The sequence below is a fragment of the Rhizophagus irregularis genome, chromosome 3, assembly GCF_026210795.1.
Source record: "Rhizophagus irregularis chromosome 3, complete sequence".
NCBI classification, from domain to species: Eukaryota; Fungi; Glomeromycota; class Glomeromycetes; order Glomerales; family Glomeraceae; genus Rhizophagus; species Rhizophagus irregularis.
Genome location: NC_089431.1, coordinates 1,794,052 through 1,811,678, shown reverse-complemented (window position 1 = coordinate 1,811,678; position 17,627 = coordinate 1,794,052). Strand labels below are relative to the sequence as shown.

The 17,627-nt window shown below is 25.9% G+C and overlaps 2 protein-coding genes across 2 annotated transcripts; both read left to right on the top strand.

Annotated features, from left to right (window-relative positions):
• Nucleotides 1–2,265: 2,265 nt before the first annotated feature.
• Nucleotides 2,266–6,423, top strand: OCT59_020460 (uncharacterized protein; the record flags this gene model as incomplete). The annotated part of the gene is made up of 1 exon (XM_066149201.1): nt 2,266–6,423. The coding sequence occupies one exon, from the start codon at nt 2,266–2,268 to the stop codon at nt 6,421–6,423; it is 4,158 nt and encodes a 1,385-aa protein (XP_065990137.1).
• A 3,094-nt stretch (nt 6,424–9,517) lies between these two features.
• OCT59_020459 (uncharacterized protein) lies at nt 9,518–12,359 on the top strand (the record flags this gene model as incomplete). Its single annotated transcript, XM_066149200.1, has 7 exons — nt 9,518–9,559; nt 9,962–10,632; nt 10,711–11,348; nt 11,417–11,595; nt 11,667–12,099; nt 12,184–12,258; nt 12,343–12,359. The coding sequence occupies 7 exons, from the start codon at nt 9,518–9,520 to the stop codon at nt 12,357–12,359; spliced, it is 2,055 nt and encodes a 684-aa protein (XP_065990136.1).
• Between the last annotated feature and the right edge of the window lie 5,268 nt (nt 12,360–17,627).

The following is a 17,627-nucleotide window of genomic DNA, read 5'->3' as shown; positions in this document are numbered from 1 at the left end:
TACAACAACAAAAAAAAATTCAAATGGCCTATTATTATTTTTAGAACAAATATTTTTTTAAAAAAATTTACAATTATTCTCATTAAGGCCGTTTCAAATGAATAATTAGTTTAACTTTCCTTTTGCCTGAAAAAAATTGTGGGGAGTTATAATTTAAACAAACATGTTAAACAAACACAAATTTATTTGTTCATTTCTTTACATTCCCGGTATATAAGGTTTTATCTTCGTTATCCATACTTCTTTATTCCGTTTGCTAGCGAAGAAATTAAAGTTTAGTAATAACGTAATAATCAGGAAATCTATATTATAGCATACTATACAGCTTAACTTAATGTTAATGATATCATTTATTAATGCTCCTACCAAATCATGGCGTTTAAGTGAAAAATAAACTTTTTAAATAAGGTAATATTTGCGAACTTCAAATTTTGTTAACAAAAAATGAATTTTTTTTTTTGATTTTTTTTACGAAAAAAAAATAAATATATAATATATAAAATGTTCAAGTATAGTGAAATTCGATATACTGCAGGGAAACACTTCACACTAACTAATATTAATCCCACGGCTCCTTGTACCTCAATTCATTATCAGTAATAAAATCTCACCGAAACCTTCTTATTCGATGACTATCTAGGTTTTGAAGTCTCAGGTGAGTTCTTCCTAGATAATATTAAAATAATATATTTCTAAATAACTCATGATACAGCAGTGGCTTACAAAAGAAACGAAAAACTTAATTTTTAACTTAAAAAATCATAACTCATTGACTACAAATGCAACAGAGCCTTTAATGCTATCATTTTTTGACGGCCATTCCAAAGGGCCTGGGACTTTCCTATTGCTACTCGGATGAAAGTATTGGGATCAATAGAATTCTTCCTTCTCGATCGCGAAGGATGTTCTTACGCGTTTGATATTTTTCGAAATATCCTATCAACATACTCCCCTTTCGCTGTGATAATAAGTTTAAAGCTTTTGACATCTAAATTCCATGATATTTTGGCCTCTCAGATACTGTATATTATGGACCACTGTCTGGAATTTTTCATGTTGTTTAAGGCATATTTGTAATTTCCTGGGAACTATCATACCAGTACAGTATATATATCTCCTATCGTATAGGTCCAAAGACCCAGTCATAGTAGGAGTGAACGTGGAGAAAGTGATTTAACACACACCGTCTAGTACTTACGTTGTTTTATTCGACAGATTAATTGTTGTACCCATGCTGTAAGTTCGTTTAAGACTTTTTTCTAGGTTCATGTTATCGTAGGATGTCGCCTTATTTGAGCGATCATTTGATCAATTAATGTATACTTGATTGGTCTTCTTTTTGTCGATTTTTATTGGAGGATGATTTAGTATTTGTATCACGTGAACGATCGGCGTTACTTGCGTGTCCGTCCACGTTGATTTCAATTGGTTCTTTGAAATAAGACTGTGTGTTTGGTTATTACCACCTATAATCCGCCAACTGGTTATATTGGTTATATCATAACACGTGATCAGATACATTGATGCTAATAAAATTGATGCAATAAATCAATTTTGACCGCGAAAGTTACTGATATAATTATTTTTAATAAAATATTTTGTACTCATTTTCCGATCCCTTTCACTTATAAAGATGGGAAAGTTAAAATATATTATAATTAGTTTATTTAGCATGTTATATTGTTGGATAAAAATTTTTAAAATTTGATGTAATCAATTTTCAGTATAATCAATTTTCATCGAACTTTTTTCGCTGATATAGGATAACCCGATAAACAAAATACTTTTAGTGGAACCTATAGATCTGGTTATCAAGTTTCATTGTGTAAAATATTTTGATACTTTTTTCCGTTATGCCGATCTAATCTTCAAAGATTATCAAATACTTCCTAGTGTAACTATAAATAATATATATTGTACAAGATAGCGTACAAGTGCTAATGTAACAAAATAGTATTACATCTTGACAAACATAAAATTTTTAGTTAAAAAAATTTGTTATTGTCACGAAATACTCCTGTATCAAATATTGATTCATGTGTTACAAAAAATAAATGTACAGCATATATAAATTGTTTTTTTAGCTTATTGCCTATAAAAAAAAATTCTGGAAAAAAACTCCGATAAATGATCATTTTTCTAGTTTTCATTCCGAAGGAACTCAGACACGTGATCATTTTTCTGAAAAATTTTTATAAGGTTGCGAAGTAACTAGTTCTTCTGTAAAAAATTTTTCTTAGCAGATTTATTTCTTTTATATTAGAAATGATTAAAACATTTCAGTCTAAATTATCCATTAAATGGTACCAAAAAGCAGCAAAAAATGGGAATAATAATGCACAGTATAATTTAGGTCAATGCTACGAGAATGGAATTGGTATTGAAAAAGATGAAGCTAAAGCTTTTTATTGGTATCAAAAAGCAGTAGAAAATGGAAATAATGATGCACAATATAATTTAGGTTTATGTTATGAGTATGGAATTGGTATTGAAATAGACGTAGTTAAAGCTTTTTATTTGTACGAAAGAGCTGCAGAAAATGGAAATAATGATGCACAATATAATTTAGGTTTATGCTATGAAAATGGCATTGGTATTGAAAGAAATGAAAATAAAGCTTTTTCTCGGTATCAGAAAGCAGCAGAAAACGGTAATAATAATGCACAATATAATTTAGGTTTATTCTATGAAAATGGAATTAGTATTGAAAAGGATAAAATTAAAGCTTTTTATTGGTATCAAAAAGCAGCTGAAAATGGAAATAATAATGCTCAATATAGTTTAAGTTTATGTTATAAAAATGAAAAAGACTTAAGAAATGCTTTTTATTGGTATGAAAAAGCAGCAGAAAATGGAAATGAAAATGCACAATATAATTTAGGCGTATGTTATGAAAATGGAATCGGTATTGATATGAACAAATATAAAGCTTTTCACTGGTATCGAAAAGCTGCAAAAAATAGAAATAACGATGCACAATATAATTTAGGTCAATGCTATGAGAATGAAATTGGTATTGAAAAAAATGAAGCTAAAGCTTTTCATTGGTATCGAAAAGCTGCAAAAAATGGAAATGATGATGCACAATATAATTTAGGTTTATGCTATGAAAATGGCGTTGGTATTGAAAAGGATGAAATTAAAGCTTTTTATTGGTATCAAATAGCAGTAGAAAATGGAAATAATGATGCACAATACAATTTAGGTTTATTTTATGAAAATGGAATTGGTATTGAAAAAGATTTTGAAAAAGCCTTTTATTGGTATCAAAAAGCAGCAGAAAATGGAAATAATAATGCTCAGTATAGTTTATGTTTGTGTTATAAAAATGGAATTGGTATTGAAAAGAATGAAGCTAAAGCTCTTTATTGGAATCAAAAAGCTGTGGACAATAAAAATAATAATGTGCAATATAGTTTGGATTTATGCTATGAAAATGGAATTATAAATATTGAAAAAGGTAAAACTATAGATCTCTGTTGGTATCAAAAAGCAGCAGAAAATGAAAATAGTAATGCACAATATAGTTTGGGTTTATGTTATGAAAATGGAATAGGTATTGAAAAAGATGAGGTCAAAGCTTTTTATTGGTATGAAAAAGCAGCAGAAAATGAAAATAGTAATGCACAATATAATTTAAGTTTATGGTATAAAAATGGAACTAAAATTGAGAAAGATAAGGGTAAAGCTTTTTACTGGCTTCAAAAAGCTGCATTAAATTGCAATAAAAATGCACAATATGATTTAGGTGTATATTATGAAAATGGGTTCAAGATAAAAAAAAATAAAGCTAAAGCTTTTTATTGGCTTCAAAAGGCTGCAGAAAGTAAGGATAGTAATGCACAATATGAACTAGGATTATTGTTCAAAAATGGAAATGATATTGATAAGGACGAAATTAAAGCTTTTTATTGGTTTCAAAAGGCTGCAGAAAGTGAGAATAATGCACAATATGAGTTGAGTTTATGTTATGAAAATGGAATTGGTATTGAAAAAGATTTGAAAAAAGCTTTTTATTGGCTACAAAAGGCAGTAGAAAATGGAAGCACTAATTCACAATATAGTTTAGGATTATATTATGAAAATGGAAGCACTAATTCACAATATAGTTTAGGATTATATTATGAAAATGGAATTGGTATTACTAAAAAAAACACAACTGAAGCTTTTCCTTGGTATCAAAGAGCATCAATAACAAATAATAATGCACAATATAGACTGGGTTTATGTTATGAAAATGGAATTGGTACTTCATCAGATTATTATAAAGCATTTTATTATTATCAAAAAGCAGCAGAAAATGAGAATAAAGACGCACAATATAAATTGGGTTTATGTTATAAAAATGGAATTGGTACTGAAAAAAATGTAAGTCTGGCTTTTTATTGGTATCAACAAGCAGCTGAAAACGAAAATAAAGATGCACAATATAAATTAGGCATGTGTTATAAAAATGGAATAGGTACTAAAAAAAATAAAGAAAAAGCTTCTTATTGGTATCAAAAAGCAAAAAATAATACTGGTATTAATAAAAATGAAAATAAAGTTTTTTATTGTCATCAAAATGTAGCAAAAAATGAAAATGAAAATATACAATATAACTTGAGTTTATATTATAGTGAAGGATTTAATATTAATGATAAAGTTAAGGCTTTTAATTGGTATCAAGCTGCTGCAACAAATGGAAATCAAGATGCACAATATAAATTAGGTTTATGTTACGAAAATGGAATTGGTATTGAAAAAGATTTTGAGAAAGCCTTTTGCTGTTACCAAAAATTAGCAGAAAATGAAAGTAGTGACGGACAAATTAAACTGGGTCATTTTTATATAAATGGAATTGGTATTGAAAAAAGTAATGTTAAAGCATTTTATTGGTATCAAAAAGCAGCAGAAAACGGAATTAATAGTGCGCAATATAATTTGGGTTTATGTTACGAAAATGGAATTGGTATTGAAAAAGATGAGGTTAAAGCTTTTTATTGGTATCAAAAAGCAGCAGCGAATAAAAATGCAGATGCACAATATAATTTGGGTTTATGTTATGAAAATGGAATTGGTATTGAAAAAAATGATCTTACAGCTTTTAATTGGTTTCAAAAAGCAGCAAAAAATGAAAATGCAAATGCACAATATAGTTTAGGTTTATGTTATGAAAAAGGAATTGGTATTGAAAAAAATGAGGTAACAGCATTTTATTGGTATCAGAAAGCAGCAGATAATGGAAATAATAGTGCACAATATAATCTATGCTTATGTTATGAAAATGGAATTGGTATTGAAAAAAATAATGTTAAAGCATTTTATTGGTATCAAAAAGCAGCAGAAAATGGAATTAATGGTGCACAATATAATTTGGGTTTATATTATGAAAATGGAATTGGTACTGAAAAAGATGAAGCAAAAGCTTTTTATTGGTATCAAAAAGCAGTAGAAAATGGAATTAATGATGCACAATATAATTTAGGCTTATGTTATGAGAATGGAATTGGTACTGGAAAAGATAATTTTCAAGCATTTTATTGGTATCAAAAAGCAGCAGAAAATAGAAATGAGAATGCACAATATAATTTAGGCATGTTTTGGGAAAATGGTGTTGGCACTAATAAAGAAGATAACATTATGGCTTTTTATTGGTATCAAAAAGCAGCAGAAAATGAAAACAGTAATGCACAATATAGATTGGGTTTATGTTATAAAAATGGTATTGGTGTTGAAAAATGTAATGTTAAATCTTTTTATTGGAATAAAAAAGCAGCAGAAAATCAAAATGTAAATGCACAGTATAATTTGGGTATATGCTATGAGAATGGAATTGGTATTGAAAAAGATGAAGCTAAAGCTTTTTATTGGTATCAAAAAGCAGTAGAAAATGGAATTAATGATGCACAATATAATTTAGGCTTATGTTATGAGAATGGAATTGGTATTGAAATAGACGAAGTTAAAACTTTTTACTGGTACGAAAAAGCTGCGGAAAATGGAAATAATGATGCACAATATAATTTAGGTTTATGCTATGAAAGTGGAATTGGTATTGAAAAGAATAAAGCTAAAGCTTTTTATTGGTATCAAAAAGCAGCAAGCAATTTTAATAATAATAATGCACAATATAAATTAGGTTTATTCTATGAAAATGGAATTGGTATTGAGAAAAGCTATGCTCAAGCTGTTAATTGGTATCAATCAGCAGCAAATAAAAATGCGAATGCACAATTTAATTTAGGCTTATGTTATGAAAATGGAATTGGCATTGCAAAAAATGATGCCGTGGCTTTTAATTGGTATCAAAAAGCAGCAGAAAACGGAATTATTAGTGCACAATATAATTTAGGTTTATGTTACGAAAATGGAATTGGTATTGGAAAGGATGAAATTAACTTTGCAGAAACCTCTGGTTTTCACAAAATATGTCAGACATAATCACTACATATTACTAACAGATGGTATATATATGTTCTATATATTTTAATATACGCAATATGTTTGTAATATTAATAAAATAATGTTATAATATTTTTAATATATGTTGAAATTTAAACTTAAACTAATATAGTGTAGTAAATATTTTTGTAATATGAATAAAATAATTTTACAATATTTTCAAAGTATGTTAAAACATGTACTTAAACAAATGATATAATGAATATTTTGAATATGTTGTTAATATATTTCAAATATGCTGTTGATATATGAATAACATATTTTGAATACTGTTGCTGATATACAAACAATATATTTTGAATATGTTGTTGATATATGAATAATATATTTTGAATATGTTGTTGTTATATGAATAACTGCTTCTAGCATGTGACTGTCATGTGACTATAAGGTTGATCGCTAGTGCATTTTTTTCGTCTTAGTTACCAAATCACTACTTTATATTGGCTATGTAAAGGCAATATGAAACCTTAATTTTTTTAATTTTAAATAATATGATTTTTTTTAAAAAAAAATAAAAATAAAAATTTATAATTTTATCCTTTTAACGAAAATACAAATTGTGTTCAATTTACCTAATGCTAAAAAATAAATCTTGATTAGCTTTGCCATTTATCATAACACTAATTTATTAAAATGCATTATAATAATATAATAAGGACACTCGTTATTGTTAATTTATTGATATATAGCAAAAATGTATTTAATTTAAATAGTAAATAAATTGTGTAATCAAACATAAGATATCAATATTGATATATAATATATATTTAAAAATCATAAACTTCGTAGCCACGCTCAATTAAGGCAATGTATTACTAGACCTACACTAAAGATGACTTTAGCAAGGCTTTCTTTGTGAATTAAAAGAAATTTCATACACTTTGCCAGCTGGTGGGATAGTTTATGACCTCTAACAAGTCTGTTTATACTTTATACTAATAAATCCAGAATGTTTGCACCGCTAATAAAATGTATCCTAAAAAAATAAAATAAATAAATGAGCAATTAGTAAACAATCAAATTAAATAAAAAAAATACTTTCTTTTTTTGTTTATAATCACATGATATCAATTGATTTGCATAACAGTGACTTGTACAGATGATCCCGGGAAAATTACAGCCGATACGATCAATATACCAACCAAATTTTACGCATCTAGATCCATCTAAAGAGAAAAGCTACCCATAGCCAAACATGATAATATAACAATATCAGCCACAAATCCTTTGAATGACTTTATTTTGACTCACAATATAAAATATGGGCCATTTTCTGATAAAAGATTTATTATATTTTTTTTTTTAGTAGTAAAACGTAATACTTTATCAAAAAAATAAAAGTAAAAAGAAAACCAAAATTTTCATGTACTATATAATACTTTCTGGTTCCTTTATAAATGGTTCTTCCATTGAAAAAAAAGCTTTTACTAAAATAATAATATTTCTATAGGAAAGAAAAAATTTTTAGGTTATAGAAAGTCGGAAAAAAAAGTGTGAAAAAAAAGGAAAAAAGTTTATATAAATAAGTATTTTAAGTGGGAAAAAAAAGTTCAAATTTTCGGTTATACAAACTTATTGTAATAAATTCGCGTCATGTGATTTAATATTAGCAATATAACAATATCACTTTTTTTTAAAAAAAAGTATAACTTTAAAAAAAGTCTAAAGTTAAAGTTTAAAAAAAAGTTAAACTTTTTTCGGCATAAACTTTTTTTTGGTAAACTTTCCTCTCTCATTTTCCCCCTTTCCCTCTCTTTCATAATTTCCCTTTCCCTCTTTTCATTTTTTTCCCTATCTCTCTTTCATGTACTTCCCTTTCTCTCACTTTTTTCTTTTTTTTTAGACGGATGTAAATTTCAGTATTCTTTGAATATTTTTGGACAAGGATTTTGGTAAGAGGAATGTTTCTGGCCTATCTCTTTAATGAAATAATTATTAATGTTCTGTTTCTTTTCTCTTTTAAGCGACTTTTTAGTTCTTTGGATATGGATTTTGGTTTTTTTAAAAAAATTTCTCTATTTCGTCTTTTAAAATGCTTTTTTTTTAAACGGCTTGGATACTAGGATTTCAGTAAGAAATTGGCCTTGTTTTTTCATATTTTTAGACAAGTTTGGACGCGTAGAATAGGTAAGTTTCAAAAACAGAAATTTGAAACTTTAAAGAAAAGTTTTTTTAAAACTTATTTTTGTTTGATTTTTGTAGGAAATTAGCTCTGACTTGAAAGCTGGAATTCTAGATAATGGCGAGTTGAACTCAAAACTTTTAAAAAAACTTTTTATCATTTTTTTTTTCAATCAGTTCCGACTTGGAAAACTGAAATCTCAAAGATTGTAAGTTTCGAAAATAGGAATTCAAAATTTTAAAGAAAAAAATTTTTTTTTACATTTTTTCTTTTTTTGTAGGGAAATCAGCTCTGACGGATGTAGACACCAGATTCCCAAGTGAGTATCAAAAATATTTTTGAAAATTAATTAAAAAAAGTTTTTATTAACCTTTTTTATTTCTTTAGTAGGACTCCTATATTTAGAACTCTTGTGAAAGATGTTTAATTACAGTAGCGTCTTCTTTTATTTTATGTTTTCCTTTGACTCAATTATCAGAGTTCCCAGTATGATAACTGGTCTTTATATTGTTCGGATTGTGCGAAATTAGTAGATGAAGGTAAACTTTTGGGAAAATAAATTCGAAAATGATAAAAAATTGTGATTACTGTTTTTTTCTTTTTTTTTTTTATAGGATGGATTTCCAATTGATCGGATGGTGAGTTCAAAATTTTGAAATTAAATTATTTCAAAATTAAATTTTTTTAAATAATATTTAACTTTTCCTCTTTTTTATAGGAAATGGATTCTGGTTCTTGAGTGGATTGGATGGTAAGTTTTGATTTTAAAAACTTAATTTATTTAGCTATTTTTTTATTAATGAAATAATATTAACATTTTATTTATATTTATTTTATAGAAGGCTAAAGAATCACTACGGTGGTTTCAAAATTTTCCAATTACCTTGGTTGATCACATTCCACGTTTATTCTTTATCACAATTGTAGGAATACATAATACTGAGCATAATGAAGGAAATCGATGTTATATTTTATTATAATGCGGTATTGGTATGGATAATAATATTATTAAGAATTATATAGTATTTTAAATTTTTTGATAGATGAGAGAAACATTTGTGCCATATGATATTGTATACATGTAATTAAATTTTTGATTATTTTAATAAATTGATTTATAATATTTCCAACATATTTTTGATATATAATGAAAACATCCCTATTACATATTTCCAACATATTTTTGATATATAATAAAAACATTCCTATTACATATTTTCATCATATTTTTGATTGATGTTTAACATATTCTAGACATATTTTTATTTCATATTTTTGACATATGCTTAACATATTGCTGTTATCGAGTTACAACAGAGTTAACAGAAATACGTATGCAATATGGTGATCATATTTTAAAAATGTTTCTACCATATTTTTCAAAATCGATAGGTTTCAGCAAAGAAAGCATTTTATTGGTATCAAAAAGCAGCAGAAAATGGAAATAATAATGCACGATATAGCTTAAGTTTATGTTATAAAAACGAAGAAGACTTAAGAAAGGCTTTTTATTGGTGTGAAAAAGCAGCAGAAAATGAAAATGAGAATGCACAATATAATTTAGGCGTATGTTATGAAGATGGAATTGGTATTAACATGGACAAATATAAAGCTTGTCATTGGTATCAGAAAGCATCAGAAAATGGAAATAAAAATGCACAATATAATCTAGGTTTATGTTATGAAAAAGGAATTGGCATTGAAAAAGATGAAATTAAAGCTTTTTATTGGTATCAAAAATCAATAGAAAATGGAAATAATAATGCGCAATACAATTTGGGTTTATTTTATGAAAATGGAATTGGTATTGAAAAAAGTAATTTCCAAGCTTTTTATTGGTATCAAAAAGCAGCAGAAAATAACAATAAGAATGCACAATATAGTTTAGGTTTGTGTTATGAAAAAGGAATAGGAATTGAAAAAAATGATGATAAAGCTTTTCATTGGTATCAAAAAGCAGCGGAAAATGCAAATAAAAATGCACAATATAATTTAGGTTTATATTATGAAAAAGGAGTTGGTATTAATAAAACTAATAAAGATGATGCCAAAGCTTCTTATTGGTATGAAAAAGCAGCAGAAAATGGAAATTAAATTGCACAGTATAAATTAGGTTTATGTCATGAAAATGGAATTGGTAGTGAAAAGAATGAAATAAAAGCTTTTTATTGGTATCAAAAAGCAGCAGAAAATGGAAATAATAGTGCACAACATAGATTGAGTGTAGTATATGAAAATGGAATTGGAACTGAAAAAGATGAAACTAAAGCTTTTTATTGGTGTCAAAAGGCAGCAGAAAATGGAAATAAAGATGCACAATATAAATTAAGTATTTATTTTAATAACGGAACTGTTACTAAAAGGGATGAAGTTAAAGCTTTTTATTGGTATCAAAAAGCAGTAGCAAATAAAGATGAGGAAGCACAGCGTGATGAAGGTGAAAAGTATGATGTTAAAACATTTGAGTGGTTTAAAAAGGCAGAAAAAGAAAGTGAGAATGCAACTGAATGGATTGAAACTGCCTTAAAATATAATCAGGTTAAATATATATCTTATGATGAATTAGAAAATGTAGAGCCTTTTTTTGGTACGGGAGCATTTGGACATATTAGTAGAGCAATTTGGACCAAAATACATGATTATGTTATTTGTAAAAAATTATCCAATACAGCAGATATTAAGCATACTTTATTAGATGCTTTTATTCATGAATTAAAAATACATTTACAGCTTGATTATAGTAATAGGATTGTACGTTGTTTAGGCATTACTAGTTTAGGTAATAAGAGAATTGTGATTGTTTTTTTATTTTTACTTTATATTTGATTATTACTAAATTTTTTATAGATCCGATAAAGAAATCTGATTACCTTCTTATAATGCAATATGCTGACGGTAGTGATCTTCAAAGTTACCTCAAAGATAATTTTAAGAATTTAACTTGGGATGATAAGAAAAAATTAGCATTTCAAATTGCAGATGGATTAAATTATTTGCATAACGAAAATATTTTACATAGAGATCTTGTAAGTAGTATTTGAAATTTTAATATAATACAAATTGGTATATACTAACAATATCATGCTTTTCATCTTAGCATTCTAAAAACATAGTTATTCATGAGCATAATGCTAAAATTACTGATTTTGGTATTTCAAAAATTCAAAATGATCCAAAATCAACAGTTTATATGGGAAATTTTGGCGTTATTTCATATATGGAACCAAAACGTATCTTTGATCAAAATTTTCCATATACTAAATCATCAGATATATATAGCTTTGGTGTATTAATGTGGGAAATTTCTAGTGGATATCCTCCATTTAAAGATTGGGATAAAGCTTCACTTCCTTATAAAATTAACAATGGCGTTCGTGAAGACACAATTCCTGATACTCCTATTGAATATGAAAAACTTTATAAAAATTGCTGGGATCAAGAACCTGAGCGGAGACCAACTATCAATGATGTGTTAGACGAGTTTGAAAAAATGGGTTTTGGGATTAACGCTAGAAATAAGTCAATTAAAGGTATGTATTAAATATATTTTCTTTTTATATTTTATTGATTATTTTTAACAATATACTGACAAAAAATGACCATTATCTTAAAAGATAACGAAAATTTAACTTCTGGATTGCAAATTAATAATGAATCTTTGGAATTTACTCAATCATCTGATCAATGCAGTAAGTTTATATTTCTTTATTAAATACATTTTGTATTATTATGATATTATTACTAAATATTTTAATTTATTTAAAATAAAATAGTTAAATTGAATTATTAAATTAACATATTGTTATTTGTAATTATAAAGAATGAGTTTTTAAATTTTTTCCTGTTTAATTTATAAATATTATTTCCTTTCGTTGTTAAGTAAACATATCTTTATTTAAAAGTGAATTTTATTTCAAAAAAAATAACGAATATACTATTTAGGATTGCAACATGATATCATGATGGTGATAAATAATTGTGCCAATAGGGTTCACATTTCGTGAAAAAAAATAAATAGCGATAACGGGGTATGCGGCGGTGTGGATAGCGTAGATATTACCCATATAAGTCATTGTTGCTGTGAAGCTTTAGAAAAGAAATATAATATTTATTTATCTCGCCAATACTTATCAATATACCTTCAACCACGTCACCAAAATACTTTTGCTACGCATCGAGACCTAAAAAAAATAATAATTTGCACAACTAGTACTTTTAATCAGTTAATTTTTATTTTTGGCAAAAACTTACTAACCAAATTTGAATATACTATAATCATTTTAATAGTCAATTGCGAAGCATAAATTACTATAAAAATGTAATTGAAATATTGAATAACAATTTATCATACAGGTCTTCATTGCGTGATGAATATTTTTTATAAAAATGTTGGTGCAGCATTGCCAAAATAATTTTAATATACCTTAAATTTTGATAATTAGCCTGAATAAAATCAATAAAATTTTTAATGAAATTAAATTATCAAATAATATTTTCTCATAAAATCAGTTATTACATGCATACACTTACTGTTAAAACATAAATAAATTCAGTGATTTCTATTAACCCTATAGTATATAATGTTACATTATGTTGTCCTTTTGCTTATTAGCCCTATAAAAAATTTTATCCGTTATTTCTGTAAATACAGATCCATTCACGGAAAATGTAAATAATTCGATAAATTCCGTAATATAAGGCTATTAATTCTGGAAATATGAGCCTTTTACGGAAAAAAGATTGAATATAAAAAACGGGTTGACTTTTTTTACAGGGTAGTTATTAGACCATAAACCAAGTGATCTTATATAGTAATAATAAAATAAGAATAAACGAATGTTAGTAATAATTAGATAATGTGATTTTGGCTTGTTTTATTTATTCAAACTTTTAGAGATACTTACTATATTAATTAATATTCACATATTTTCCTGGTTGTCAATTTTTTATAAAAGTTTGATAGATTTATAGTTCTTTGCAATTGGTATCTATTTTTTTCATTTTGTTAATATCATTTATTTTATCAGCTAGCTATGTAATAAGTAATCCGAATGTTGTAATATACCGGTATCTTACCTTATCCAATAAATTTGTCCAGAACATCATATTTATCCATTTATATCAGCTATTTAGCATTGTTATTTTTCATATATATATATATATTTTTCGTCTAATAATAAAATAAATATGTTAGAAAATGTTATATATCATATTAGAAAATAAATTAAAATCAAACCGCATCCAAGTTATTTAAATCCTTTAATTTTAAGATTTGTCCAATTACAATTACTCCGATTCAATAATATGAATATTTTAACTAATAATCAACATCTTACATATTTTTATTTTTATTCTAAATTCAGCAAATGATTAATCCCTTCAAAATATTATTCATATATCATTTTCCCATATAATAAAGTCAAAACCATATCCAAAGCATTTAAATTTATTTTATATCTTCAAATCAACTATTACTATCAATTAATTCCAGCATATTTCTATTTCTTTATTTATCCATATTATTAACAAATTTATTATATTTTCTTTCATCACACTTGTATTATCAACTATTTTATTCCATTGCCAATAATTAAACTTTCAAATATATATTTGTCTCTATATTTTGCCCAAATGAAATTTTGTTTCTATTCTCTATGACCTTAATAATTATTTGCAATCAATCCATGTAATAACCTGACATGTAATATGTTTTTATTTCATCTTTTTTCACTATTCTTCTCCATATAATATCATATGTTTTTAATTCGTCCAGTAATGAAATATTATATTAGCAAAGTAAAAAAAAATATAAAATAAACATCAAACAATCCAGTATAAACAATTGATGAATTAATCGATGACTACATGTTGGTTTTAGACACTGCAAGCAAAGTTACTTCACGATGATAATTATCCCTTTGTCATATCGTCACGTGATGACATGTTTATATTATATCTAATTTTATCCAGATTTAAAATAACTTTTCTATTTTTCTTTATCTAATCATCATATTTATCCATTTATATCACCCTATTTAGTATTATTATTTTCTATATATTCTTTTTTTCGTCTAGCAATAAAATATGTGTTTAGAAAATGTTATATTAATAAAAGAAAATAAATTAAAATCAAACCACATCCGTTATTTTAATCCTTTAATTTTAAGATTTGTCCAATACTCCAATTCATCAATAAATAGGAATATTCTACTAACTAATAATCATCTTTACTCTTTCCACAAATTTATTGTACTTGTCCAGCAATAAAAAAAAATCAAATTAGTAAACGTCATATTATAAAAATTAAGCAAATAAAAAAAATCAAACCATATCCTAAAATTAATATTAATTTTTTAATTCATCCAACAAATGTAAATATTATTCAATAATAAATTTAATACTCATTCCATTATCTCTTTAAAAATTAAAATATTCAGCAAATGCTTAATCTCTTCAAATATTATTCATATATCGTTTTTCCATATAATAAAGTCAAAACCATATCCAAAGCATTAAATTTTATATCTTCAAATCAACTATAATCAATTAATTCCAGCATATTTCTATTTCTTATTTATCCATATTGTTAACAAACTATTATATTTTCTTTCATCACACTTGTATTATCAATAACTATTGTATTCACCGCCAATAATTAATCTTTCCAAAATATCTCTATATTTTGCCCAAATCAAACTATATTGTCTGTCCTTTCACACTTTTTACTTATCCAGTATATCCAGTATCCAGACAAAGATAGTTTAAAAAATCGCAAATGAATAAAAATCAAATCGTATCCAAGATTATCTTGGCAAACAATTTATTTTAAATTTGTCCAGTAACATATTTAAAATCAACAATACTCCTCCATATATTATTTATATCTCATATTAAACGTATTGTCTACCCTTGGTATTTCTCCATTCATATAAAAAGATTATGTTAGTAAAATGTTACATTAATAAGAGAAAAACACGCAAATAAAATCAAACCATATCCAAGAAATCACTTTAAATGAATTATTAACTTTTGTTCCTATGTTATCCAGATTATTAACTTACAGGTTACTAACCATTTATTGTTTCTCATGTATTTATTTTCATCCGATAATAGAAAGAAACATATTAGTAAAACAAAATTATATGAGAAATAAATCACTACTATTAAGCTATATTTTACTACTATATATTCCAATATGCTATTGATACGTATTAATCTTGGGATATAATAAAGAATATAATCCTATATTATTACTTTAACCTTAGTATGAATGATCCAAGAAATGGAATAAAGGTAAACCAAAAGATAAAGGTAGTGTAGCTGCCTAAAAATAAAGACCGCGTGAGTGAACGGCCCTCTCCTGTAGTTACTAGGTATCAAATCTTTTCGATGGCGGCGATGAAGGTTAGCCAGCAGATAGAGAATAACGCTTAGCTACATTACCAATAGAAGGATTAATATGAGGAGAAAAAAAATACTACTTACAAGAAATAGTATGTATGAGGGGGAAAAAAAACTGTGCTATATATACAGAATTTAGAATCAACATCTTACATAATTGTCGCGTTAAATGAGACATGATGATTCAAATTTACCTATATGCAACGCGACTTCATAAGATTATGAGTCATGAACTCATGATACTAAAGATACTAAAATTGCCGAAATTGATTAGTCACGATTGAAAGCAATCAATTTCCTATTTAATAAATGTTACTGATGCGCTATTGCCTTGTAAATTGGATGACTCATTGCAGTGTTAATAGAAGATACAATTATACGATCACTTCTCGGCTAATACAACCAGGAGTAAAGGTAAAAAGTAAATCTGTCTTATATGTTGAAGTGCGTCAAAATGTTTTCTTTATTATTTTCTGTGTAAAGTCGTATAAAGAAAAAATAAACTAAAAATATGTACCGACAAAAGCAAAGAAGCCTAAAACTGGTGTAAAATCTTCGCTATCAAAAAAAAAACAATATAATTATTTTTTCTTCTATTTACAATTTTAGGCTTCTATTAACGTCAATATTTTATTATATATTGTTATTAATTACAAAGAAAATAACATTGATGTTATACAATATTCCTAATAATTATATTTCGCTTTTTTTATTAGGACAAAATCATTATATCTTAATAATAAAAATTCATTAATTTGTGGGGCGTCCTTCGTTAATTTGCTGTACATCAAGGAACCCCTGTTTTGTGTTTTTGGCTAACATTATATCATAAATTCATATATAATTTCTTTCCTCTTTATGTATTGTTAAAAATTAAAACAAAACCAATTACATTGAATTTAATTTATGATAATTTGATTCTAAAATTATTCTGGAAAAGATTTTGTAAGCAAGAGGAGTATTAAAGGCGAGTTATTCAATATTTAATAATATTTCATTATGATTATTTCTATAATTTATTAAATAAATTACGATAGTTACATAATTCTTAAATGAATATCATTAAGAAGAATAAAACAAATTGAGAAAATTATTACAGATAATAAGTTTTTTCTTATATTTCTAAAAGAACAGAGAAAGACGCGCTTTATTTTGTGCAAAACAACAAAGAAGTTGATTGGTAATCCTATGATAAAAATATTAAAAATTTATTCAAGAAATACGTCGACAGATTTAAAAAATCGGCTTAATATGATATTATTGGCACAGAAACAAACTATGTCTGCACGGAAGAATTTTTAATAATATCTATGAAGATTTGCAATTTGTTCTTACTTTAATGTACTATTATACATATTTTTTTATGCTATCCATTACCTATATATTATACAAATACTCCTTATTTATTATTTTGTTGTACTAATTATTAGCTACGTACGTAATTGTAGATCATTTTCAAGTACAGTTCTATATCCCAAATTCCCAATAGGTTCGTTTACCGGCAAGTAAAAAAAAAGATTGGTTGTTGTAACAACTACCCAAAAAATTCTGCGTAAATCATGTGATCATCACATATCACATGATTGAGATTAAAGAGTTACGTAATTTTCATAAATTAAATAAACTTTTATTAAAGTTTCGCTTTTCCACTTTCAAT